Below are 27,578 nucleotides of genomic sequence, written 5' to 3' on the forward strand. Positions count from 1 at the left end.
GAACATTACATATTTTCTTGAACGCCATTATTGGATTGCAATTATTGGATGGGACTTTAATTTCATGTTTGAAAAAACATCTTGTATGTTTTCACAAAATAAAAAAATATTTTTTGTATTTTTAAATTAATTGATAACTAAACTTTTTAATTTAATAAGTTGCTTACTTTTGTATCCAATATAATAAATAAAAATGTTTTTTTGAGTACACGAAATCGAACCCACTACCGATCGGGAAATCCCCTACTAAACCTAAACTTGGCGGTATCCTTTGTGCGTGTGCCGAAAAGCAGGCTTAGCAAAGGATGCCGAATTTTATTACTTTTCCAAAATTTCACTCTATCTTTAGCAGTTGTCGTGAAAAGATGTGTCAAAAAATTCGAGAAAAAATACCAGATTCTGTTTCTTTAGGTAAGTTTCTGTATATTTAATTTCATTTCATAATTAATTATGTTGTTGTATTGCTGTTCTCTTAAATAAAAAACATTTTTCAACAAAATATAAATTTTTTGCAGTAAAAGTATTAAATTCAGTGTATTTTTGTATGTAAGAATTTAATTAACTTTTCGTGGTTTATTTTTAAAATATTATTATTAAAACTAAATTATGGCAGTGTCTCAAACTGTCTCCTTACAGGAATTTAATTACTGATCTAATATGAATCTAATTAACATTTTTTATTTTATAGATTAGATTTTGCTAAATTATTATGTTTTTGTTAATAACAATTTGTGCAAATAAAAATATGTTTCGTGATCTATTTTTGACGTCTTATTGTGCAAAAAACATTTTAAAAGTTATTTAATTTTTTACGCTTCCGAGTTCCGGCATTTTCTCAATGGGATAAAAATGGCCCCTTACGATACGTGTGTAAAATGTATATAAAAAGTTCATTTACGAAATTATGTTTGGAATTAAATATATGAAAGTGTTAATTGTTGATTACAGAGAAAAATGTTCCCTTCCAAAAGCATGATGGAATATATGACAGAGATGCAACGTCTCTTGGGACCGAGGATTGAAGATGGTAAGAAAATATTAAATTATGAATTAATAGTGCTGATAATCATCTAGTTCTTTAGTCATTCGATCCCGATTAGCACAATAAATTGTCGATATAAAACTTCTAATAAAGGTAATAAATAAATCAAGTATTATGTACTTAATGGAACTTTATTTAAAAGTTTTTATCTCCTTTTATATTTAGCGATGTCTTACGAATCGTGATGACGTAATATTGGTGCATAACTTTTAATTAATTAAAATTGTCATTATAATTAACTTTACGTTTTAATTTAAAATGAAACACCATAATTTTCACATCAGCTTAACTTTTAATGTATTTACTTCATATAATTATTATTTTCATATCTACTTAACGTTATTTCAAGTATATTTTATTTTCAGATGACATACCAACACCATACACTCTCAGCTCTTACCAGTCTCCTCACCAATCTGCCACAGTCAATAGATCTTCAAGCTCCACAGATTCCACATCTCCGGAATCCTATTCTGACTTATTCCGGCCAGATTTCCCCAGACGAGCAGAAACCCCTAAAACCACATTTACCATCCGAAGACAACGGGCTATACTGGGCAGGAAGATACTAGGTAACTCCCAACAAACTCAACAGATTTCGCCGGTAGAAAAAGTGGATATTGATGTTAACTTCTGGTCACACGAGGAGTCGCTGTCTGAAACACCACCGGAGAACTACGAGAAAAATCTATATGAATTATTCCCAGACCGCAAACCGTTAGACTTACTGAAATTAGAACCAAGGATTAATTTGGCAGAGTCTTGGTCAACATCTTCGACACCTCACAGATCAGCCAACCTCAGTATGTCTGATTTCTCTCCTACTCAGCTCCGATCTCCCATCTTATCCAATCCTCTCAACATGTCCCGTCTATCACCACCGTGGTCAACCCCAAACCCACCACTTAACCCACTAAGATACAATTCTAATTTTTCCAGTCCTCCCCAATCCAAGTATCCTAACTTCGGAGCAGGTTCGTCAAGTGATGAGATTGGACCAACGAAGATGTGTACTTTTTGCCGTAAGAATGGAGAGACACCAATAGTGTACATGACCCATTGCGTTAAGGAGAAGGTGGATGGTAAAACTGTTGTTACCTGCCCGATTCTACGGTCGCATGTATGTGCTACTTGTGGCGCATCTGGGGATAATGCTCATACTATGTAAGTATATTTGACATATTGATTTTCAAAACAAATTTGGTAGTAAAGTTTGAACATGAAGATATCTTTGCCACATCTATTCCTATTATGAAGGAGGAGTTTTGAAGGTGGTAGAACTCTTTGTGGTTCGACTTCGGCGGCACCACCGCCATACCTATTTCTGCCTAATAACAGCAGTGTTAGGCGTTGCTGTGTTCCGTTTTGAAGGATGTGGTAAGGGAGACGTACTTTATCGAGGCGTTCCAGCTTAGTCCTCAGGGGTAGCGGCGCATTTGTGGCCGACCTCAGGTAGGAATATCTAATCCTATTTGGGGTTGATTACAGATGTCCATGGGCGGCAGTAGCCACTTACCATCAGGTGGACTGCATGCTTGTCTGCTACTCCTATGCTATAAAAAAAAGGCGTTTCGTTTGGGAAGGGTGTTGATGCCGGTTCAGGTTGATTACATATCAGGCCTCTACAGATATCTTAGTCCTCAAGAATGACAAAATATCTGTGATCATCTTCACGTAGGACCAGTATTCTACATTGAATTGATTACAGATTTCCATGAGCCACAGTACCCATTTACCAGCAAGTGGACTGCATGCTTACTTTCACATCTTACAAAAAAGAATTGTCATAAGAGAATATAATTATCTTTTCAAAGTAAAGAGTTTGGCCCAACTTTAATGCAGTTTTCAAATTCAAGTTTTGTGATGATCTTCCATGTCTCTGAAAACTGTTATTTTTTACACAGAACACACTCATTTAGTTTCCCAATATTATTAAATAATGTTAATAATTCATTTCTAATACGAATATATCATTATTGTTTCTTTCAGAGCATAAGAATTCGAATTTGAAACCACTAAGCTCTCTATACACAGTTACACAGTTATACAAATTAATATTAGTGCTAATAATTAAAATCCCTTGATAATAAAAAGAATATCTAGGTACAAAGTATTAAAAACTATTAACTCATGACATGTTATTTTATTTCCAGTACATACTGCCCAGTGCTCCGGAGCAGTAACAACGGGAGGCCACTCCAGTCTACCACTATCACTTTGAAGAATACCCGCATAAAGAGTAATGGCCGGCGTCGGTATTAATTTTTATTCAATTTAAATATGGTGTATCGTATTCATTTTAGGCTCAGTGTACGCTGTGGGCTACATATTTATTTTAACAACAATGGGACGAATTTCAAAAAGGTGGCCATTTTGCATGAAACTTGTTAAATTTTGAAATTAATGTCAAAAATTGTCCTGATAACCATAACTTTATGTATTGTATAAACCTACCACCATCCACCTACCTACCACCATCTTTTAAAAACAATCATAGTTCAGGAAAATTTTATTTCCTCCTTAAAACAGTAAAATATTCCGTCATACACAGTTGATCAAACTTAAGCTTTTATTAATTTTTCGCTTATCCATTGTATAAAACCAACTGAAATTGTTATATTTGGCTTAAAAAGTTCAATTTTCTGTAAGAAAATTAAAAGTATGATTAAAATAATATTGTTTTAAGAGATGGTAGTAACCCTCTGGTTTATCTTGTGATAATAATAATAAACTTGATCTCTGTGCTATTAGAGATTATAATGTTATATATAGTCCGCATAAAATTGCTAGTCCGCTCTGAATATAGAAATGAATCTTAACACCATAGCAAATTGAATGACTACACATGCTCGCAACAACTTCAGAGCAGACTAGCCGTTTGGCGCGGACTATACTTAAACTAATTTTAGTTCTGTAATAACTTAAATATGATCTCAACATAGGTTGATACAAACAATTGCTATTACATTCTGTTTGTAGATCTTACTTTTTTTAATATATTTTTTAATTGTTGACTACTGAATACTCGTTGTACTGTAATAGATAAATTATAAAAGATTTCTAATACTCTTCTCAACAAAAGAATGATTATTTACATTAGGAGTAGGCTTGTTACTTTTTCTAGGAAATTTGAAAATTTCTGTTGAGTTTTTTTTTAAGACAGGAAAGTAGGCAATGTGTTTAAAAACTTAATAACACATAATCTGATAATCCACATATTTTTAAAGATTCAAGAATAATATTATCTATTTTTTGAGAAGAGAAGTTCCATTATGTGTAAAAATGCATAATTTTATGATGCTAATTTAAAATTATGGTATATCACAGCTATTTTTAATACAATTAATGTACAATATTTAAGACATATTTTTATATATTTTACTAACTTTTTGACCAATATGAAACTACTGACTACTTAAATCTTTGAATATAAGAATTTGATATCTGTATTTTTTATATTTGACTCATAATTTTATTTGACCAATGTAAGAATTGTATACCCTTCTAAATTATGTGTGACGAATAATTAAAACTATATATGGTATTTAATACTTGTAATAAATGTACCTATATTTTGTCTAGTTTCTTGGTATATTAACAATAATATTTCAATAATGTATAATCTTACTTCTTTTGGAACAGATTGTATTCCAAAATGGTGACATTTCTGTTTGCTTCTCTTTCTTTCTCTAGTTTGTGAGTGAGACAAGTATACAAATATTGCTATATTCCTCTTATTCATTATATTTTTTAATCAATCCCAATTTACAATGTTTTTTTAAACTTTGACTAATTTACAAGCGAATAATGACTGGTAATTTCTCATTAATCATTTGACTAATAATTAATCAAAAAACAGTTTGTTCAATGTATATAAATTTAAATAACCTTTTTTAAAATAATATTCTGTATAAATGCATGGTATAGTAATTTCTGGCATAAAAAGGTAATTTTGACTTAAATTAAGCAATTGTTTATTTTTTCTTGCTTTATGATTATTTATTGTATTTCTGTATTCTTATTATTTTGTATTGCTTAATTGATTTAACTACAAAAATATGTAAAAAATATAAAACTGACATTTTATATATAAAAACATGGGTAAAGCAGGTACCAAAAATCTCTTCGTAAACAAATTGCCACATGGCATATTGAAAATGAACATTAATTATTGTATAATTGTAATTTTTGTCACTTTATATTGATTTGCAGCATAAATAAAAGATGTTGATATTCTTAAAAAAAATATGAAATATAGTTTTATGATTTATGAATTTTTAAACAAGTACACAATTGCAAGAAAGCACAAAAAACTCAGTGAATTTATGGTTTTAGAATTAATTTTAAGTTTGAATTTTCAGTGGTTGAATTTTTGTTTGTTTTTTGTACATTTTTTATGATTTTTAAAGTTTTGTAATTTGTATAATTATAGAACATATTCTAAACTAATGTGGGTAATATTTTCGTATAAGATATACTATTCAATACATTATCACAGACATAGACCTGTATTGATGTAAAACACATAAATCTTTATATTTTTATGCTATCAATATTATAGTACTATCAAAACGGCATTATCCCATAATTAGGTGCACGTTTTTATTAATATTATGACGTGTTAATATATAGAATCATAGATATTTATCATGGATAAAATATTGGATGATTTATTTCCATGATAAATATCTATGATTCTAGACTATTATTCTACACTGTTTTATATAGATTTTAAAATGACTTAACATGAAAGTTAAGAAGTTTTTATGCTTTTTTCTTTGGTACATGTATGTACGTATATATTTTAATTAAGCTAATTATGATTTGATTACACATAATGTGTATGAAAGGTTTTAGAATTTCAATAAATTGATTTTTGAGTAACAAGGTGTTTTCTTTACCTTTTTTGACCAATTTTTAATAATATTAAACCAGTACACTAACATACTTAAAACTACCTCTCAACTTAGATATAGAACTAAAATGTTATAGGGAATTTTAAGTAGCAGTTTTTCGTTTGTAAATTCCTGGACCGATTACGATAGTGTTTTTGCTATCTTAAAATTACGATTATTTTGTGATTACCGTAAATCCTATAACTTTGATATATGCACTCATTGTTAAATATGCCTACAGAAGTATAAGTTACGTGTGTAAGATACACGCTTATTGTATTTCTTATCCTAACCTAAATAAGACTGAAATAGGATGAATAAATTTCTTGATAAGATGGAATAAGCATGTACTACATACATTCACCTAATTGTAAGTGATCACTGCAGTTCTACCTGATGCCGAACAACTGGGATCCAAGACATGTAAGTCATCTGACATCTATACACATCGAAACGTAGCTATGCTAGAAAGTAGAAACAGGTGTAGCGATAACGTACCCCTCTCAAACTATATTGGTTCCCTACAGTGGCGGACAAGTGGGTTCGGGGGACCCCCGGGGCGAAAAATTATATGAGAAACTTCTTAGATTGGGGGGCCTCATGGACCTTTTCTCACCAGGCCTCATTTAACCTAACCTATATATATATATATATATATATATATGTAGGATCTGGAGCCAAGGAAGGCATGTCAGGATTAGGAATTCCCATATTGCAGGGATTAAATAACCATAAATAATAATCAAAAGGTTTATTTACACACCAATCTTACAGGATAGGACAACACTCAATATAATAACAGGTGTACAAATAGTAAAATAAAGTTAAAATAGTTACGAACAGAATCTTAATTCTACGTTAATATAATGGCAACACTACCACCTGAATAATGACGAACAGAACCTTAGTTCTACGTTCGTATAGTGGCAACACAGCCACCCGAATAGCGACGAACAGAGTCTTAGCTCTATGTTCGTATAGTGGTTACACAACCACCCAAATAGAGACGAACAGAGCCTTAGCTCTATGTTCGTATAGTGGCCTCACAGCCACCCGAATAGTGACGAACAGAGCCTTAGCTCTATGTTCGTATAGTGGTTACACAACCACCCGAATGGAGACGAACAGAGCCTCAGCTCTATGTGTTCGTATAGTGGTTACACAACCACCCGAATGGAGACGAACAGAGCCTCAGCTCTATGTGTTCGTATAGTGGCCACACGTCCACCCAAAATAGCTTATCGCCTTGTTCAAGCAATACAGCTAAAGCATAGGGTATCGCGTTAGCGATTCCGCTTATGCAATATACAGTGCTAGACTGTACCAGGTAAACCAACAGTTCTGTTGGGAGCAGAGCTCTTTCATGAGTCTTATCCGAAGATAGACTGCCTGCATCAGCCAGGATGAGCTCTTATATAGGGGTAGACCACGCCCCTAATTCCCGCCAAACAGCTCTGTTCAATGGCGTTCGTCAAGTGTTTACTCGATACAGTTCCAAATTTGAATTATTAAGATTAAATCAAATATTCGTTCAGAAATTATCGTAAAGTTAATACAGTGTTCTTTATTTAAAAACTATAATCTAATTACAATGTTTTGAACAGAAACCCATTTAATATCGAATTATATTCTCAACTGCCTGCGACACGGCCAGAACTGACATTTACACGTCCTCGTGTGGGTCTAAAACATATTCAGGTAAATACCGATCGGCCTTTCTGACCACTAAATAAAAATAATTAACTTTCGTTAGAAAAAGTCCTGAATCCATCATAAATCATTCTAAAAACAATAGTTATTATAATTAAAGCTGTTACAGACATATCAGATAGCTAACCGTCGTTGGCGTCAAATCAAGATAGACAACCCGCATTGGCGTCAAGTCCAGATAGACAACCCCTCATGGGCGTCAAGTCAAGATAGACAACCTGCATTGGCGTCAAGTCAAGATAGACAACCCTCATTGGCGTCAAGTCAAGATAGACAACCCCCATGGGCGTCAAGTCAAGATAGACAACCAGAACAAGAGTCAAGATAGACATCTTGTAAATTGTAGCTATAATATATCTAGTGAAAGAACAATTATCATCATTACCGTCATCATTGACGTCCTCAATAACACTAACTGGACATTCAGGCATTTTTCTTACACGGTCATGAGCATAATTTATTACTATTCAAAGATTTTAACAATTAATTAAAAATTAAAATTGTAATGTCTAAAATACATTAATTTAACAATGTCATGTTTAAAATAAATTTGCCAGATAATTTATTAGAAAAATACTCACTAATAAGAGAACATTCAGCTCCAGAATTATAACAAAATTAAAGTGTCTCACCAAATTACTTAAATAAACCCGTGACAGGTTGTACTTTACAAGCTTCTACTCGTTTAACTGTTGGTTGACTACTCGATGATTGGCTACCATCAGCCTTGCTCGTACCATCCGGTCGCCTCTCGGATGAATTTGGGCAACGCAGAGCTACATGCCCCGACTCCCTACAGTGGAAGCAGATGACCTTCTTTGGCGCCGATGTGTAAGGAGAGCTCGAAGAATACTGGTTGGATTTCTCAGCCTTCCTAAATGATAAAACACTTAACTCTTGTTGAAGTTTATGCCTATCAGTTATTTGGCTAGTAAATGCCAAACGGTGAGCACGGGAATCAAACTTGGAAACATGTGCTAATACGGTAGAAACGGCGATTTGCTCTATACTCAGGTTATTCCATTTAGAAGTAAGTGTGGAAACTAAACGACCAGCATACGCAGCTATAGACTCATTATCTTTTGGTTGGCCATTTTGGAGGTTAATAAGAGTAGCGGCTACAGTTTCGGTTACCTCAAAACGTGAAATAAAAAGACTCTTAAAGTCTAACCAGGTCATACCTGCGTACGATACTTGGGAAAGCCATGTGGCAGCACTGCCCTTTAGGGCTTTACTTAGAGCAATAATAAGGGGTCCACCCTGAAGCGGTTTCTCGGTCAGACATACATCGACGGTATTACTCCAAGCTCGAGCATTAGAATCAGGTAAATCAGGATTAAATTCGGGCAAGCGTATCATAGGCGCAGGGGTAGTAGGCGTTTTAATAGCCTCGATTAATTGAGCCATGTTACGGCTTTGAAGTTCTAACATTGCAAGCCATGGATCCTTAGCCTGCAACACCTGCGCTTGTCCCGATCCCACTTCTGATGTAGGATCTGGAGCCAAGGAAGGCATGTCAGGATTAGGAATTCCCATATTGCAGGGATTAAATAACCATAAATAATAATCAAAAGGTTTATTTACACACCAATCTTACAGGATAGGACAACACTCAATATAATAACAGGTGTACAAATAGTAAAATAAAGTTAAAATAGTTACGAACAGAATCTTAATTCTACGTTAATATAATGGCAACACTACCACCTGAATAATGACGAACAGAACCTTAGTTCTACGTTCGTATAGTGGCAACACAGCCACCCGAATAGCGACGAACAGAGTCTTAGCTCTATGTTCGTATAGTGGTTACACAACCACCCAAATAGAGACGAACAGAGCCTTAGCTCTATGTTCGTATAGTGGCCTCACAGCCACCCGAATAGTGACGAACAGAGCCTTAGCTCTATGTTCGTATAGTGGTTACACAACCACCCGAATGGAGACGAACAGAGCCTCAGCTCTATGTGTTCGTATAGTGGTTACACAACCACCCGAATGGAGACGAACAGAGCCTCAGCTCTATGTGTTCGTATAGTGGCCACACGTCCACCCAAAATAGCTTATCGCCTTGTTCAAGCAATACAGCTAAAGCATAGGGTATCGCGTTAGCGATTCCGCTTATGCAATATACAGTGCTAGACTGTACCAGGTAAACCAACAGTTCTGTTGGGAGCAGAGCTCTTTCATGAGTCTTATCCGAAGATAGACTGCCTGCATCAGCCAGGATGAGCTCTTATATAGGGGTAGACCACGCCCCTAATTCCCGCCAAACAGCTCTGTTCAATGGCGTTCGTCAAGTGTTTACTCGATACAGTTCCAAATTTGAATTATTAAGATTAAATCAAATATTCGTTCAGAAATTATCGTAAAGTTAATACAGTGTTCTTTATTTAAAAACTATAATCTAATTACAATGTTTTGAACAGAAACCCATTTAATATCGAATTATATTCTCAACTGCCTGCGACATATATATATATATATTTATATATATATCTCTAGAAGGGAAATTGTAGACATTTGGAGGCTCACTTGGACCAGTGCCCGGGGCGGACCACAACCTAGTCCGCCAGTGGTTTCATATCGTTCGAATTATTACGATTCATGATAAGTGATTATTTTTTAAGAAATTAGGTCAATGAACCCATTTTCATGCACGATTACTGAAATCTACGCAATATGAATGTACGAGTATCAGAAGTAGACGAAAATAGGAATGTTAGCTGTTTCTCTATTTTTAGTGTGTTCATGGTCATTTGTATGTTGTATGCTGCGTTATTCGCGCACGTTTTGGTGTCTTACGTATTTATTGTATTTGGAAAAGGTATAGTAGCACTGTGTTAGAGGCATAATAAAAAATAGAGATGCCGGCGTATGATTGGCCTATAGACACTGAAAATCTACCCGTTATGCGAATTGTGACGCCGCGAAATGTGTATATGTGCGGTATTTATGGCATGTAAGTAATTATTTATTTTGTTATTAACAATAGCTTCACCATAAATCGTAAAAATATGAACAATATTGGTTTATTTATATTCAAGCGCGAATATTTGTTAAGCATTTACGGAGTTAGTTTTGTTTTGTTTTTGAAACCCAGTGATTTTGAAATTGATTAAATGTGATTTGGTATTGAAATATATAACTAGTATATTATAATATAAAACATTATTTAATGTACTATTGCCCAATAAATAAAGATACGTTGAAACATGTTAGAGACTGAATGAATTGTTATTAAAACCAAAAATAAAAAAAATTATGAGTATGAATTATACACCTTAAACTTAATAAAAGTTAATAAAAGCATGATATACTTAATAAAATTGGATTATAAGTTTGTTTTTGTGTTTCACTAACATACTTCATAAATGGTCTAAAATGTCACCTTGGTGTGTCAAACGTCACTTTGTATTAAAAAATATTCAATGTTTTCCTGTCAATTTCACCTGTCAAATCAAATCCAAGCAAAATTGGCCCAGAACAGACGTAGTACAATTATAAATTACAAATGCAATAATTAATTAAAATCAATAGAATAATAAAAAATGAGTTCAACATCTACAAAAGGATCGCCCGGGCTGTCGCTAGTGAGTAGCGCGGCCAGTGTGAAGCCCGAAGAGGATTATTCAACTAAACCTGAATTTATTTACGGTGGTCCATTTATAAAAGTGGAAAAAATCAGCCCCTTCCTTAACACGTCGACGCCTATAAACCTGCAATTGCAAGGAATCTTTAAAAAGTACGTATAAGATTTTTTAAAATTAAAATATTTTTATAGTAATATTACATATACCTATCATACTTACACAAAAAATAAAACATTTATGGAAAGAGTGACTTATTGAAAGAGTTAACAATTAATTGTATTTTATAATTTAAATTTATAAAAAAAAATTTTAAAAACTATAATTACCAACTATCAATATAAGTAAATTGCTCATCTAATTATTAGATAAAAATTTTAATTTATTTACATAGAAATATTTTATATCTGATTTCATCTAAGAATAGTAGAACAATAATAGAAGAATTCCAAATATATGAGAAACTAATTATATATAAAATTCAGTGTCACTTATTTCCTGCCTTATATATTCTCATGGATACATACCAACAAAGACATGCACAAAAAAATAAGCAGTTGTGAATAAACTATATTACCTATATACCTAAAATATAAGTATATACCTATAATAATATAACACTAATATTTATTTGTATACATAATACTAATCCACATTGGAGCAGTAAGACATAGATTGTACAAAAGATAAAATGCATTCTTATCTCAACTGTTTGTCGTCATTAAACACTATCATGTCATTAAAACAATAAATTCTTCACTTATATCATAATGCAATATGTATTCTTCCTATTTACGTATTGTATTGAATGTATTGTGTATATATATGGTATACAATGGGAGAATTAAGGGATTAAATCTAATAAACAGGCAGTCTCTTTCTAAGAAGTTATGTATTTATTGTCTACACAAATAAAATTAAAGTGTTTGTAAAGTCAAAATATATACTACAGTTTCTGAAAAATATATATACTAGCTGACCCTGAAAATGTTGTATATGAATAAAAAAATGTTAAGGGTGAAGAACCCTTATCACTTAGGGGTATGAAAAATTTGATTCTCAGACCTACTGAATATGCATATAAAATTTAGTGAGAAGAGAATTGGTAACTAACATTGTGACACGAGAATTTTATATAAGATAATGTTAATTACTAACTATTTTTAATAAAATATTAGGGTATCGAACAAAAAAAAAACCCACAAAATCTCTCTAGTTTTTACATATAAATTAGTGAAACCGATTTGATTATACTGATTAACATTTAGGTTACAATCTTAGGAAATAGAGAATAAATACATTATATATATACATTCTCCTACATAATAGAGAATAAATTATAAAAAATTAGCCGCTGCCAGCGTTCTGGGCACTATGCCACAAGTTGGAGTTTTGGACGACATCTTTATCTTATAAGTTTAATTTATTTTTTAATATTAGTTAATTTTCAATTTAATTAGTATCATATTTTTATTATTATTACATTCTCCTTATATTTATAGAGTACATTCTACTTATCATTTCAATATTTATTCTATTTAATTTCATAAATATAATTTATTTTATTTTAATCATGACAATATCAAGTGAAATCAATTTGTCCAGCAAATTTTTTATTAATAGGATTATTAGAAGTATATAATAGTTTTATATATCACTGTATTATATTCAGGCATGAAATTTATTATTAACTATGTTTTTTATTTTAATTTTACAATAGTATGTAGACTTTCAATAAAAAATGTTTTTAAATTATGAATACAAAATTTTCTTACCAATTATTTCTAATTCAAGAAAGGTAAATATAAGTAATATGGATTAATCTTATTCTAAAGTTTAAGGATTCATGATTATTACGAAACGCGTAGTGTATACGATAATTTCGTATCATCTTTCGAAGCCCGGATAGCTCAGTCGGTAGAGCATTGGACTTTTAATCCAAGGGTCCAGGGTTCAAGTCCCTGTTCGGGCGGCTTTCGCGATTTTCTTTTTTTTGTTTTTTTCTTTAATTTTCTTATTTGTAATTATATACAATTTGTATTTTATTGCTTTTTTACTTTTTTTTATATAAAATATATTTTTTTATTTTCTAAAGTTCATATTTTTTTTATCTTTTAGATATTATTATTATAGACAAGTTTTTAGAAGATAAAAATTTGTTTATAATATTATATAATTATTTTGTTTTTTTTTTAATTATTTATTTTTTGTTATTGTTCAAGACAAAATTGGTTGTGATAAGTTTAAAATGCGATTCTTCTTCGATTCGATTCTTCGATCATTATTGCTCCCAACTATAGCAACGAATTTTATTATAGTTTTTAACCGACTTCAAAAAGGAGGTGGTTATATTTGATATATTTTAAATAAATTTGCTAGAAAAAAATATATTTTTTTAATTCCGATATTTATGATCTGAAACTTGAATGTTAGCCACAGACTAGGCAGACTTTTGTAATTATAAACGTATGTTATTAAAATAAAAATATAAAAAATAGTTATATAATTTAATGTTATTAAAAGCAATATTTTTTATGTTAATCTTGTATTATGTGATATTTTTTGTTGATGGTAATGTGTTCATTTTTTAATTTTTTTTCAGGAGCTTCGCATACTACTCTCTAAAGGAAAGACTACCAATAATATTGACTAAGGTTATAGACTACTTGTCGAGGGAGGGGGCCAAAATTAAAGCTGCTAATAGTGCGGTAAGTTAAGCAATTGATTAGTATTGTTATATTTGGTGTTGAAAGAATTATCAATTCTGAGATAGATGGAATCTTAAAATAAACTTATTTTCTTTAAAAATAAATCTGTAATCAATTAGTATAGTATTGTTTTTATTTCTTGTTGACATAATTATCTATCTGGGGTTTTTGAATAGATTGAAAATTTCAAAAATTTTATTTTTAATAAAAATATTTTTACTATAAAGAATAGATGGTAAACGAAATAAACGATTAACATAGATAATTTTTGCGAAATTTTAATTTTTAACACGCTTTTAGTAGCTTGGGTTGTATGTATGTATGTACGTAACAGATGAACGGAATCTTTGAACCCGATTTCAATCCACTTTGAACATACAGTTTAATGCAAAATTTTGAAAAATTATCAAAAACCGATGTCAATACACGATTATAGTAATTTTGTACCGTTGTCCTTATCAACATCCTCAGGATTAACGATTTTCGAGGCGAGATTGTTCGAGCGCCTTAGAGAAAGTTCATCGCAAAGTTTTATTAAAAAATTGATTATTAGTTTTGAAAAATAATAATGTTATTTCCCTATAACTCAAATGTACTGCTGAAACATATCTATAATGCCATCGTATCATATAATAGTTTAACAAACTAAAAACACGCTTTTACGATAAAATGAACTAGTCTCATCTTTTTTAGTTTTTTGAACTATATTTATTACTTGTAAATCTCAGCATTTACCGTAACTTGTAGGTACTTTTAAATTCAACTGGACCTTGACAGAAATACGAAATAATGCAAATTTAACGCCTAACAATTTTAACTATTAGATCTACAAATCAAAGGTTTTATACGCAAAAATATATTGCACATACAATTGACATTATCTTACAGTCCGACGAAGACATCCGCAGCCTGATCGAATACATAAGCAAGTTGAAGAACGAGCTGGTGACCAACAAGCAGTACTCTCCGCTGCAGGCGGACACGGCGGAGGCGCGCCGCTGGAACCAGTTCCTCCGGCAGGCGGACAGCCCGTACTACTTCAACAACACCTGGCTCTTCACCGAGTGCTACGTGTACCGCCGCCTCAGGGACGGCTGTCAGCTCACGTGGGTTCATATTGACTGGGATCTAGCTAGCTTCAGAGGTCTATATACTTTATATAGGGGAAAAGTTACAGAATAGGGGTCGTACCGGGTAACGAAGATTATCACTAAAATGTCGCGTATAATATGTGTAATAGTCGAGTTTGTCAAAAGTGTCACGTGATCGCATTTGTTTCGTTTTTGATTGGTCGAAGCGACGAAGGCTCGTGTCCTTTTGATTGATTTGATTGGTCGTATAGAAAGTTACGAAATTTGGAGGGGAAAGGGAGGACTTAAACGGTAACATTCTTATTTGTCGCAAGTATCACGTGTTTTTTATTGGACTGAGATCAAACTTGGCTTAGAGGAATAGTTTTGGGGAAAGGAAAGATGGGATACAATATGTCGATATGTTAACGGTAATTTTTGGAAAAGTGACACGTGATCGCATTTTTTTGGCTTTTGATTGGTCGATTTGTGAAATGGTTGTGTCTTTTTTTTGTTGATATGATTGGTCGATACAGGGAGTTATGAAATATGGCATTCAATTATTTATTGAATTATTAGAATTGAGAAATCGTTCTTAATTTTTTTCGTTATCTTTTTAATAACTTTAGTGATTTTACGAGGTTCTACAAATGTAAAAGAAGCAAAAATATTGTAACCGTACCGTGGTAAGGTATCTAGCTATTTTACCCCTTTTTTCAATTAACTATTTTTATTACAGCAAAGGCCTCCAAAACTTCGATCCGTTCGACGAGCAAAAGGACAAATCGTTCGCGAGTAACTTGGAGCCGATGTGTGTGGTCGCGGACAGGCTGACCACCATGCTACCACCCAGCGAGAAGGACAAGCGGAAAGCGGACTTCATGACGCTGTTGAAGGTGAGTTGCGGATCAGAGATGGCGTTAGTTGTAGGTGTTCCGACGACCCGCGTGGCGGAGCGGCCACAATACTGGTCTGACGCGCAAGGGGTCCCGGGTTCGATCCCCGGCCAGACAGATATCTAAATGATGAATTTAGATTTCTGTTTCTGGATCTGGGTGTTTGTGTATTTGTCTATGTGTCCATGGCACCCACGACACAGGGAATCCTAGTGTGGGGCTGTGAGTGTATAAGGCGTTTTAAGGCGTTCTAGTGTTATGCGTTTAATGTATGGATGGCATCACATGTAGGTACTCTAGTGAGATGCGAGTAATGTACAAGAGATGGCGTTACTGGTAGGTATGTAAGTTGCGAGTAACGTATCATAGATGGCGCTTTAAAAGGATATTCTAAAACCCTCTCCACATTCTCGCGAGAAACGAGAATGTGGAGCCGATACAAACCGGGTTTTTCTCGCGTTCTCGCGAGAATGTGGAGCGGCCATAATGAGTTAGAGTAGGTATTTGGTGAGTTGCGAGCGATGTTAAATGGATGGCGTTACGTCTGTATAAATGAACAACCTTCAAAATTTTAAAAGTACTTATTGCTTACTGACATCAAAAAAATAATTATTCCATATCCTGTTGGTTAAAGAATTGTATATCAAAATAATTTTAAAATTTTGGGTTTATATTTCAGATATGTCTATGGGCCAACAAATGCGACCTGTCCCTATCGGTGGGTAGCCAGGTGCAACTGGGTGGCGGCAGTAGCGACGTTGTGGACCCCTTTCAGCAGGTTTTGGACTTTAAGGACAAGGTAAGCATCTTACAAGCATTAATCTTCTTTGCCGCTGTAGTAGAATTACAAAGGGTTTTAGCACTTTCGAATTGTGATAGGATTTTTTATTGTTTTGTTTGTTTTCGTTATTTATGTTATTCGTATAAAATTATTTACAATTTGTGATATTATCTTAAAACTAAATGTTATATTAGTTTTTTTTTATAAAATATATTTTATTTTCTAAAAAAATATTTGTGAGATAAGTCGTTTATATTAATGTTTTTGATTTTCAGGTTTTGGTCGATGATTCTGGAAAAATATTCGACCAGCTGTCGACTAAGGCTGAAAATATGGCGAAAGCTATTGCTGGGGTATGTTAGTTATTTTATAATATAGAAGTAGCAGAGCATGCAGTCCACCTGATGGTAAGTGACTACTGCCACCCATGGACAGCAGTAATCAACCCCGGATAAGATTAAATATTCCTACCTGAGGTCGGCCACAGATGCGCCGCTACCCCTGAGGACTAAGCTGGAACGCCTCGGAAAAGTATAACAGCAGCGCCTAACACTGCTGTTATTAGGCAGAAATACGTGTGACGGGAGTACCGGAGTCGAACCACAGAGGGTTACCACTTTCCAAATTGTGTATTTATTTTTCTTTTAAACCTACAGCTATGTCAACTCTAAAATAGATAGAAATTTTCAAAACGTTAGAATTTCTGAAATAATTGTATAATTTCAGAACACAACGTTTAAATATAAATGCAGTTGCCACAGACTGGCAACACTCGCCGGGATGCCATTGTGCAAAGAGGTTATTAAAAATAATTAAAATATAATAATTATTAGTATCTATTACAAGTGTATTACAATATTTAGTAGATCTTCTTCGGGCATACTTAAATACAATAAAAAGGATAGTTAAAAACAGTATCATTATTTAGTAATAGTTATTAAATATATAAATTATATATTTCTATTGTCATAGTGTAGGAACATAATATCTGTTGATGTGATATATTACTCCGAATAATAACTGTGGTAGCATATTATAACAAGTAGAGAGTCCTGGATTCTATTCTTGCTTTGTAGACATCTAAATGATAAATTTAAATTCAATGTTTCTGTTTTAGATTTGTTTATTAGTATATGTTTTGTATATAAGTATAAGATTACGAATGTAGTTTTTTTTTGTTTTGTAAAAAACGTATTACATATAAATTAATTTTATTACTCTTTGCTAGTTTTTTTGTAGTGTAAGTATAGTTATAGGCTTTAGGTAATATTTTATTATTCAGTTAGATAACAATTTTCAAGACTTAGATTTTCAACAAAAAAATAAGTCTTGAAAATTTAATAGATGACACAATTTACGCAATGAGTTTATAAAATGTAATAATATTTTTCAGAAAGAGGTTAACACGGCAGATACGAAGGAGGCTTCGAAGGATGCTGCGCAGGGGGTCGAAGATGAACCCCCGAAGATCCCCTGCCCCGCCAAGATGACTATTCCACAAGCTGTTATGTTCGGTAACCAATATACCATCTTTATTTATGCATTCTATCTTTTTTATTATTTCTTTATTTTTTATATTATAAAGGAGTAGCAGACAAGCATGCAGTCTAGCTGATCGTAAATGGCTACTGTTGTCGATGGATATCTGTAATAAAACCCAGATAGGGTTACTTTCCTGTCTGAGGTCGGCCTCAGATGCGCCACTACCCCTGAGAACTAAGTTGGAATCCCTCGTTTAATAGTTTCTTCATTACCACACCCTTCAAATCAGAACACTTCTACTTTACCACCTTCATGACTATTTTCGCCATACCATAGCAGTGTTAAGTGCTGCTGTGTTTCGATTTGAAGGGTGTGGTAGGGGAGAAATACTTTTCCGAGGCGTTCCAGCTTAGTCCTCAGGCATAGCGGCGCATCTGTGCCCGACCTCAGGTAGGAATATTTAATCCTATCTGGGGTTGATTACAGATGTCCATGGGCGGCAGTAGCCACTTACCATCAGGTGGACTGCAAGCTCGTCTGCTACTACAAAAAATATCATCTCATAAAAAAATAATGTTATTTTTTTTCAGATATCGTATGTGATAACGCAGGTTACGAATTATTCGCAGACCTGTGTCTAGCACACTTTCTAATATCTCAGAAAATTGTTCAAAAGGTACGTTTTATTATTTATTTATTTAGTTTATTAGTTTTTTATTGGTTACTTTAAATGTTTCCCACTTGTGCCCATGATACAGAATTCTTGAATGAGGTTATGTGGGAAAATGTAGGTAGAATTATTTATAGATAAAATATTTTGAATGTGATATTATTTATTTATTCATTTATTTATTTATTTATTTAGACATACCAACAGCAAAACATATAAACACTAAATGTGTTTACACTAAACACTAAACATTTAAACATTAAACATACAATCAGACAGACAATACTTATATGTAAGCCAATTATAGGCATGTACAGCAATCTCTGTACATAGTAATTGATACACAATTAACTAATTACTTAATTAATTAATTAATTACTATGTAATTTTCTAGTTTTGATGCACTGACTTTAAAATTATTTAAAAAGTACTCCTTATTGAAAATTATTTATTTTTAGCGATACTTTTTGAATTAAATTAAATTTATTTCAGGTCAGATTTCACGTTAAAAAAATACCATGGTTTGTGTCAGACGTTACGCCGAGGGATTTTAAGTAAGTTTCTTATCTTATTTCTAACTAGCTGACCCGGCAAACTTTGTACCGCCTCGAAATCTATTTATCAAATATATTTAATATAAAACATAGCCTATGTTACTCGTGGATAATGTAGCTTTCGAATGGTGAAAGAATATTTAAAATCGGTCCAGTAGTTTTTGAGCCTATTCATTACAAACAAACAAAGTTTTCCTCTTTATAATATTAGTATAAATTAATAAATAAAACTGAAATAATTGTAAAAGAAATAAATGATAATTATTAAATACGATTGCAAGATTTTTAACAAAAACGATTTTTTGTTTGTTACTTTTCACTACTTAATTCACTTTAAAAAAAGAAAAAAAAATAAAGAAAAAAAACGACTTTGTAAGAACTGTCATGTAATGATAAAAATTATTGGCTTGTTTTAATCCTTAAATACTAAGGATGAGTTATTAAACTAATGCATTTATATTTTAGGTTTGTTATAAATTCTTGTATGCAAGCAAGTTTCAATAGAGAGGTCCCAGCGCCGCCAAAACCAGGTATCTTTTATTATATCTCTTAATTCTCTTATTCTTCTTATTTATATTTATCTGTAACTTTAGATCATAGATTAGTAAAGATACTTCGCCGCCTTGAAATTGAATGAAGCCACAAACGGCTTATTAGTAAGTTCTTTTTTTGAATTCTTGACAAATAAAAACATTTTTAGAGAAAATTTACGAATAAATAACTGACACTGCGTAATTTACATAATAAATAAATACTTATTTCAAATATTTTAGGGACATTTTAGCACGGAGACGTGGCAAAACTTTTTTACGCAACTATTTCAATTCTCAAAACTGGGTACATTTTCTTGTTAGGAGTGAGTAATCTTTACTAATCTATGCTTTAGATAAATATGTATATGTAGGCGGTGTACTAGCAACACCATCTAGTATTCGTAAAAACTAATTGAGTATTGATATAATTGATTTATATTAGTTATTTGTATTTGTTGTACTTTGATTAGTGTTAATTTATTTATTTAAAATAAAATAATTTTATAACGGTAAGTTACTAGATCCTCATTTTTAGCACTAAGTGCATATAGTAGAAGACTCATCCATTTGTTAAAAAAAATAGAATAATTTGTAATAAAACATGCGGATCTAATTATTGTAATAAAACTACATTAATATTAAAATATATATATTAATTGAACAAAATTGAATTACAGTAGAATCCGTTTACTATGACTGCGCTTATATTGACCAATCGCCTAGTATGACGTAATTACATAACGAAGTTTGCTTTTGATGTAAATATCTTTGTAAAAAAATCTCGTTAAGATTACTCATTTAAAGTCTATAACACTTGCTTTCCTTCCGCTGAATACAACATCAGTACTACAGCCAATGGGTCAGGGAATACTCAAAGCTACTTTTAGAAGGAACCTTGTGCTCAAAATCATTAATTATCTTGATGCTAATTTTTATTTTGATTTAATATGCTATGTTTCTCTCATAAAGTACATATTTACATAAAAAAAGGTTTTTTTTACGAAACGCTTTGTAGACGTCTGCTTATAGTGATGTGTTTGTCAATTCCCTTCGATGTCATTGTAAACGGATTCCACTGTATATGTCGGTATGATTGCAGCGCCGGCGGAGGGCGAAGCCCCCGAGGCGGATCCCCCGCGGATCATTAACTCTAGCAATCTGAAGGCACTCGGTGAACAGTGGAATCAATATGTGGAAGATGGTATCTTTATTATGATGGTATGTATGTTTTAATAAGTATATTGTAAGTAAATGAAAATATATTTTGGTTGAAACTCTTAAATAGTCTTGGCGTGTTAAAAAAATAACAATTAAATTAATTAATAATAAAATCTTTTAATTTTTTGTTTTAATGTAGGAGTAGCAGACGAGCATGCAGTCCACCTGATGGTAAGTGGCTACTGCCGCCCATGGACATCTGTAATCAACCCCAGATAGGATTAGATATTCCTACCTGCGGTCGGCCACAGATGCGCCGCTACCCCTGAAGACTAAGCTGGAACGCCTCGGAAAAGTCTGTCTCCCTTACCGCACCCTTCAAACCGGAACACAGCAGCGCCTAACACTGCTGTTATTAGGTAGAAATAGGTGTGGCGGTGGTGCCGCCGGAGTCGAACCGCAAAGGGTTTTCCCACCTTTTAAAAATTTCAATATTACTGTCCTGATATAATATCGTCGTCAAGCCATTACTATCCCACTGCTGGGAATCGGTCTGCTCTCGGAGTTGGTAGGTTCGTTTAGGCCATATTAGAGCGCGCTGGGTTTTTTTAAGAACAGGAGTGTAGGTTTCTTTATAATGTTTTCTTTCGCCGATAAGTAATTTCTAATAGCTAAAAAAAGCTAAATGCATGAGATACCAACTTCGAAATCCCAAATATCTTTTATACTACGTTTTAATTGCGATGACGGATGACGGACCTTGTATGATGACAGATTTTTACAAAACTCCAATAGCGCGTACCAAGATACACGTGGCGCCCTCTCTTGACAAGATGCGGGAAGTCCTTGCATATCTGATATATTTTTTAAAATAATTATAAAACTGCTGTGTTCTGGTTTGAAGGGTGTGGTAAGGGAGACAGACTTTTCCGAGGCCGAGCTTAGTCCTCAGGGGTAGCGGCGCGTGTGGCCGACCTCAGGTAGGAATATCTAATCCTATCTGGGGTTGATGACAGATGTCCATGTAGCGGCGGTAGCCACTTACCATCAGGTGGACTGCATGCTCGTCTGCTACTCCTACATTATAAAAAAAGAATAATAATAATAATAATATGCACGTTTATAACCCGTGCGCATTAACATGGCACCTGGCTCGAAAAGAACCCCCCTCCCGCTTACCTGCGCGGCGCCCCGCTCGCGTCGTGCGAGACCAGTAGCGTTAGCATCACTGTTACCGTTGCACGCGTATCGTTCCGTTTGAGTTTCGGAGTAATTTGTTTGCTGTTATTTGTTATTGTTATCGGATTTTTGTGGAGTTATTGTTTTTGTTACGTTTGGACGTTTTATTTGTTATTGGTTTTTGTTATAATAGTTACGCTTGGACGTTTTCTTCAGTGTTGTTTGTTTTTCCACGAAGATGGTAGGAAAAACTATTCATAGTAAAGAAAGAGCCCTTATACTCAAGGTATTGGCTTTTTTTGAACGCGAGAAAGAAGTTAGCAAATTTTTAATTCCTGTGGACCCTACAAAAAGTACTCATGAAGCTCGTGAACATGAAAAAGTTAATAAAAAGTTTAGGATTCCGGTGGATCAACCAATAAATAGAACTTGTGCGGCTACTGGTATATCCAAAAGAACGTTGATGAGAATAAAACAACAAGTAAAACCTGCAGCGTCGTCTATTTTACCGGTGCCGAGTACTTCAACGTCTACCCCAATACCTGGACCATCAACACCTGGCAAAAAGCGAAAACAGAGTAAAAAAAAAATTAATCTAGACAATTTCGACTTAATCGCTCTGAGAAACTTAGTCAACAATTTTTACACAGTACGAAAAGAAGTCCCAACGCTTAAGAAACTATTAGCCGCAGCCAAAAAGGATTTGAATTTTCCAGGTACGTTTGTCTTTTTTGTATCTTTATTTAGCGAGTGTGTTATAAATACACAAGTTTGTGTGTGTTTATTACCTCTTTTTTGTGGATAGGTAATCATTTTCATTCTTATGACTTCTCTCGTTCTGGGTGGATTGGAACGTCTTTTACTGACTAAAACCCACCTGTGTTCCGTCCGTGCCCATTACGTTCTGGGGTCTCAGAAACTCTTTTGAAGATCGGTTCATTGACGTTTTCTAATTATATCAATATTTTCGGTCATCGAATATTTTTAACATATTTTTAACTACGAGTAAATGATAAATATAATTTTGTTTTTTTTTTCAGGTGAAAAAACTACATTACGGCTTATCTTGAAGAACCAATTGGGGTACAGATTTAAGAAATGCAAGAATGCCCGATTAGTTTTGATTCAAAAGCCCGATATCGCTGCTTGGAGGGCTCGATACCTGCGACGCATGAAAGAAAATAATGAACTCGGAGCGGACAAAAAAATGGTGACGTATTTAGACGAGACGTGGATACATTCCCACTATACAGTTAAAAAATGCTGGCAAAATAGCAGCGATGCTAGTATAAAGAAAAATGCAAATCCCGGTCAACGCTGGATTCTAGTCCATGCGGGTGGCGAAAACGGTTTTATCCCTGGGGCCGAGCTACTGTACAAATGCAAAAGTAAGACAGGCGATTACCACGATGAGATGGACACCAAAAATTTTGTCAAGTGGCTCAACGAAAAATTGTTGCCGAACTTGCCTCCAAATGGCATAGTTGTAATTGATAACGCGCCGTACCACTCAACGCAGTCTGAAAAAATTCCATGCCAGTCATCACTGAAAAATGAGATGCAAACCTGGTTAACCAAAAATAATATAAATTTTGATGCGAGAATGACAAAACCAGAATTATACCAAATAATAAAAGTAAATAAACCAGCAAAAAAATATGTGGTAGATGAATTATTGAGATCGCATGGCCACGAAGTCGTACGTCTGCCGCCCTACCACTGTGATCTCAATCCAATTGAATACATTTGGAATTTGGTGAAACAAAGAGTGGCAGACAAAAATATCGACCAGTCAGAAAGACAAATAGAACAATTGACGAGAGAAGCAATTCAATCAATAACTGCTGCAGACTGGAGAAAAGAGGTGAACCATGTTCGGAGACTGGAGGAAGAATATTGGGCTAAAGATCGACTCCAAGAAATGCGTGAAAGAGAATTTGTCATTTCACTTGGAGGTGAAGAAAGCTCGGACAGCGAAACTGAGGAAGACGAAAGTGACAGCTCTATTATGTCTGGCATAGAAGAGTTAGGTGACGATTATTAATTATTATAATAAATAAATGTGTACAACATTCCTTTCTGGTTTTATTTCTCTATCTGTGCCAAATTTCATACAGATCCGTTCATACGTTGTGGCGTGATTGAGTGTTCTTACACACGAACGGCATGATGCCAACGGCAGAGGAACTGCAGCCGTCGACTTCCGTCGAACGAACATCCATCCAAACTTTCTCATTTATTAATAGTAAATGTCATTATCAATATAGAATCTTCGCAATTCGATATTCGCAAAAATAGTAAATACTTAACTAATTCATCAATATCACTAAAGGAGCTAACAATAATGACAATATTAAGTATGTCCTCTTTGAATTCGGCATGTTTAGTCACTGCTATTATCTCTTTTAAAATCCTTTCCGAGAATTATACTTGCGAGAATAATATAATCTCATTCAAGCCTAAACAAACAAATAATTATGGCAAGAACAAAATTGTGTCTAAATACTTTGTATTATCACGTTTAAAACATCGTAAAGTAGTATGTTGTGAGAAACTACTTAGCGCAAAATAAATGTTGATATTAAAAAAAAAAACAAAAATTTCCATTTTTTTTGCACTTAGTACTTTAAACGTCATTCTTTCGAGCCAGGTGCCATGTTAATACGCTCGGGTAGTACGTAGTCTTATGAAATAATAATCATTATTTATTTTCTCAGACCGATGATTTCTGGACGTTTCCTCACGTGTACAGAGATATGAAGAAATACGAGCCCAATCTGTACAGGAAACTACAATTCGCCGTTGCCGTGTTGTTCAAGGGAGATCTGAACTACCGCAAGTTGCTATGCGAGAGGAATTGTGTCCCAACGCTGGGCTTCGAGGCGGCCTTGCAAGGTGGGTAAGGGTGGGATAGAAAAAATGAGAGAATTGGTGTATTTAAGGATTTGTGCAGAGTTATTCAATTTAGTTAAGGTTCCATTACGCTTTTATAAGCTTGACCTGTATGTATGTATGTATGTATGTAATGGAATCTTTAAACTCAATTTTTACCCACTTTGAACGGACCAAATAATTTAAAATTTTGAACAATTATCAAGGACCGATGACAATACACGATTTTAATAATTGTATCCCATTCTCCTCATTAGGATTGTCAGGAATCAGGATTAACGATCTTCTTTGTGCGATTTTAGCGTGGTTTTTAGATTTTAAACTATAATTATTTTATATTGTATTTTGTATTTTATATCATTTGTTTGGTTTATTATTTATTGAACAGTCAGGAACAGTTTTCAGATGATTTCAGGTTCGATTCCCGGACAGAACGTGTGAAATTAGATTTTAATTTTACGTAGACTTGAGTATATGTGTATATATATGTGTTCGCAATATTACTTTATTGTAAAGTTTTATTATACTACATTGTTTTATTATTTACTAACTGTGCCTAGTTTCACTCGCGTTAATGCATATTATGGCGACTTACAATCTATTAGATTGTTTAAAGATTTATCACATTTTAACAAAAGTATTTTTTCAAAGAGTAACATTACATTTGACAATTTTCCCTGAAATGTAACAAGCAGTAATGTATTTTGTATTGTAAAAAAATGTTTTGCTCATAATGTTTTTGATACTGACTGTATTCACATTTTTTAGGTTTCATACCTGCACCAATTATAGCAGTACGAACAGTGAAAGCAGACCTGATCTGCGGCTTGCCGAAGGGCAAGTTTGAACAAATATCCAAAATAGACGAGAAATGGATGGAGAAAGGAGATTATGGGTGAGAAATTTCTGAATTTATTAACACAATGAAGTTGGCTAGTAAATATTGCAAGTTTTACAGAAGAAATACAGTATATCATACCTTTAAATATAATTTTTAATTTTCACTCGGATTCCTAAACGTTTTTCTACGAAATATTCGGTTATCATATTTCTGTCACATTTTATTGACAGCAAGCATTTGTGTCACCATTTTGGTTTACGAATATTTAAAGAAAAAGGTTTTATTCATGTTTCTTTTGCTTTTACATTGATAAGTACATACAAATAATTTGTATTACATTTGTATGAAATGTTCATATACTAAGTATACTTTTCTACTTATAAAATTTTTGCACATTTGATATATAAGTATTACATTATTTTGTAAAATTTCAGCGTGATCCAGTTCTGTGCTAAGGCAGAGCCTCTGAAGGTGGCGGACCGCCCCTGTCTGGACTATGGAGACACGTGCTATGGAGTGGTGTGTCCCGAGCACGAGGACCTATGATGTGGTGAGTTTATATCAATAAAAGTAAAGTATACATTCAATTCGAAGGTGGTAGAACCCTTTGTGGTTCGACTCCGGCGGCACCACCGCCACACCTATTTCTGTTATAACAGCAGTGTTAAGCACTGCTGTGTTCTGGTTTGAAGTGTGGTAGTGGGAGCATACTTGTCAGAGGCGTTCCAGCTTAGAATGAAGTAGCGGCGCATCTGTGGCCGACCTCAAGTAGGAATATCTAATTCTATCTGGGGTTGATTACAGATGTCCATGGGGGCCAGTAGCCACTTACCATCAGATGGATTACATGCTCGTCTGCTACTCCTATATTATATTTACAAAAAAAACCTGATGGTAAAGTTACTGCCGTCTATGGATCTATGGCGACCTCATGGGTCTCGTCAAGAGATGGCGCTACACGTTTCTGAATCACGCTATCGAAGTTTTCATAACATCTTGCATATACAAGCTCCGAACTGGGACTGTCGGAGCCGCTCCCCGGCTATGATCATCTGATCAGTGGTTATATATGTAATAACTTGTTTGCATATCTTGCCACATATTTCAACTCAATTTAATAAATTTAAATAATAATATATTTTATTAAATTATTTTCAATAGATCGGCAGCTATTATTGCCTGTAATATAAATAAGAATTAGGTGCCTTTGGAGTCGACTCACTGGAGTTTATATTTAAAAATTAGTATAAGAAACCTTTTTGTATTTTGGCTTTGTAAGGTTTTTTGTCTTTAGATAATTATTAATAATTATCATATTTCTAGTATTATTAATAATGTGTTTCTTTTTCAGATGATTGAACTCATTTTTTATTTAAACCATCACCAAAGAATACTGTTGTGAATTTTTCCCTTTGCTTTTTGGCACAAGTTTCTTATTTGGGTGTTCTTGTAAAAATAAAACAAATTTAACGCTAATAAATTTTATATTTACATAATAAGTAAAATTATTGTACATCTACATAATAAAATTATGTGTACACAATATATTCGTTGTTTTATTTCATTTGTACTTTACA

At 33.4% G+C, this 27,578-nt stretch overlaps 3 protein-coding genes and 1 non-coding gene across 5 annotated transcripts; all 4 read left to right on the top strand.

The window, feature by feature from the left end:
- Window positions 1–266: 266 nt before the first annotated feature.
- LOC140745702 (uncharacterized) lies at window positions 267–4,358 on the top strand. 2 transcript variants are annotated; one of them, XM_073077599.1, is made up of 4 exons: window positions 267–411; window positions 949–1,027; window positions 1,408–2,206; window positions 3,196–4,358. In XM_073077599.1, the coding sequence occupies exons 2-4, from the start codon at window positions 955–957 to the stop codon at window positions 3,302–3,304; spliced, it is 981 nt and encodes a 326-aa protein (XP_072933700.1). In that variant the 5' UTR covers window positions 267–411; window positions 949–954; the 3' UTR covers window positions 3,305–4,358. The 2 variants fall into 2 exon arrangements, with proteins under 2 accessions (XP_072933700.1, XP_072933699.1); XM_073077598.1 differs by lacking the exon at window positions 267–411 and having other exon boundaries at window positions 864–1,027.
- Window positions 4,359–11,081: 6,723 nt separating this feature from the next.
- LOC140745798 (damage-control phosphatase ARMT1) lies at window positions 11,082–27,546 on the top strand. The gene is made up of 16 exons (XM_073077707.1): window positions 11,082–11,392; window positions 13,840–13,945; window positions 14,834–15,051; window positions 15,755–15,911; window positions 16,591–16,710; window positions 16,968–17,045; window positions 17,419–17,490; window positions 18,086–18,206; window positions 18,765–18,850; window positions 19,337–19,398; window positions 19,864–19,928; window positions 21,031–21,149; window positions 24,986–25,163; window positions 25,929–26,055; window positions 26,436–26,551; window positions 27,353–27,546. The coding sequence occupies exons 1-15, from the start codon at window positions 11,199–11,201 to the stop codon at window positions 26,545–26,547; spliced, it is 1,815 nt and encodes a 604-aa protein (XP_072933808.1). The 5' UTR covers window positions 11,082–11,198; the 3' UTR covers window positions 26,548–26,551; window positions 27,353–27,546.
- TRNAK-UUU (transfer RNA lysine (anticodon UUU)) lies at window positions 13,137–13,209 on the top strand. Its single transcript has one exon. It is a non-coding gene; the product is annotated as a tRNA-Lys (tRNA).
- On the top strand, window positions 22,217–24,343 carry LOC140745797 (uncharacterized). Its single transcript, XM_073077706.1, has 2 exons — window positions 22,217–22,984; window positions 23,309–24,343. Exons 1-2 carry the CDS (start codon window positions 22,507–22,509, stop codon window positions 24,310–24,312), a joined length of 1,482 nt encoding a protein of 493 aa, XP_072933807.1. The 5' UTR covers window positions 22,217–22,506; the 3' UTR covers window positions 24,313–24,343.
- Window positions 27,547–27,578: the final 32 nt, after the last annotated feature.

This window comes from Epargyreus clarus, unplaced genomic scaffold (genome assembly GCF_041222505.1).
Source record: "Epargyreus clarus isolate Ecla_fem2 unplaced genomic scaffold, WU_Ecla_fem_2.2 ptg000011l, whole genome shotgun sequence".
NCBI lineage: Eukaryota > Metazoa > Arthropoda > Insecta > Lepidoptera > Hesperiidae > Epargyreus > Epargyreus clarus.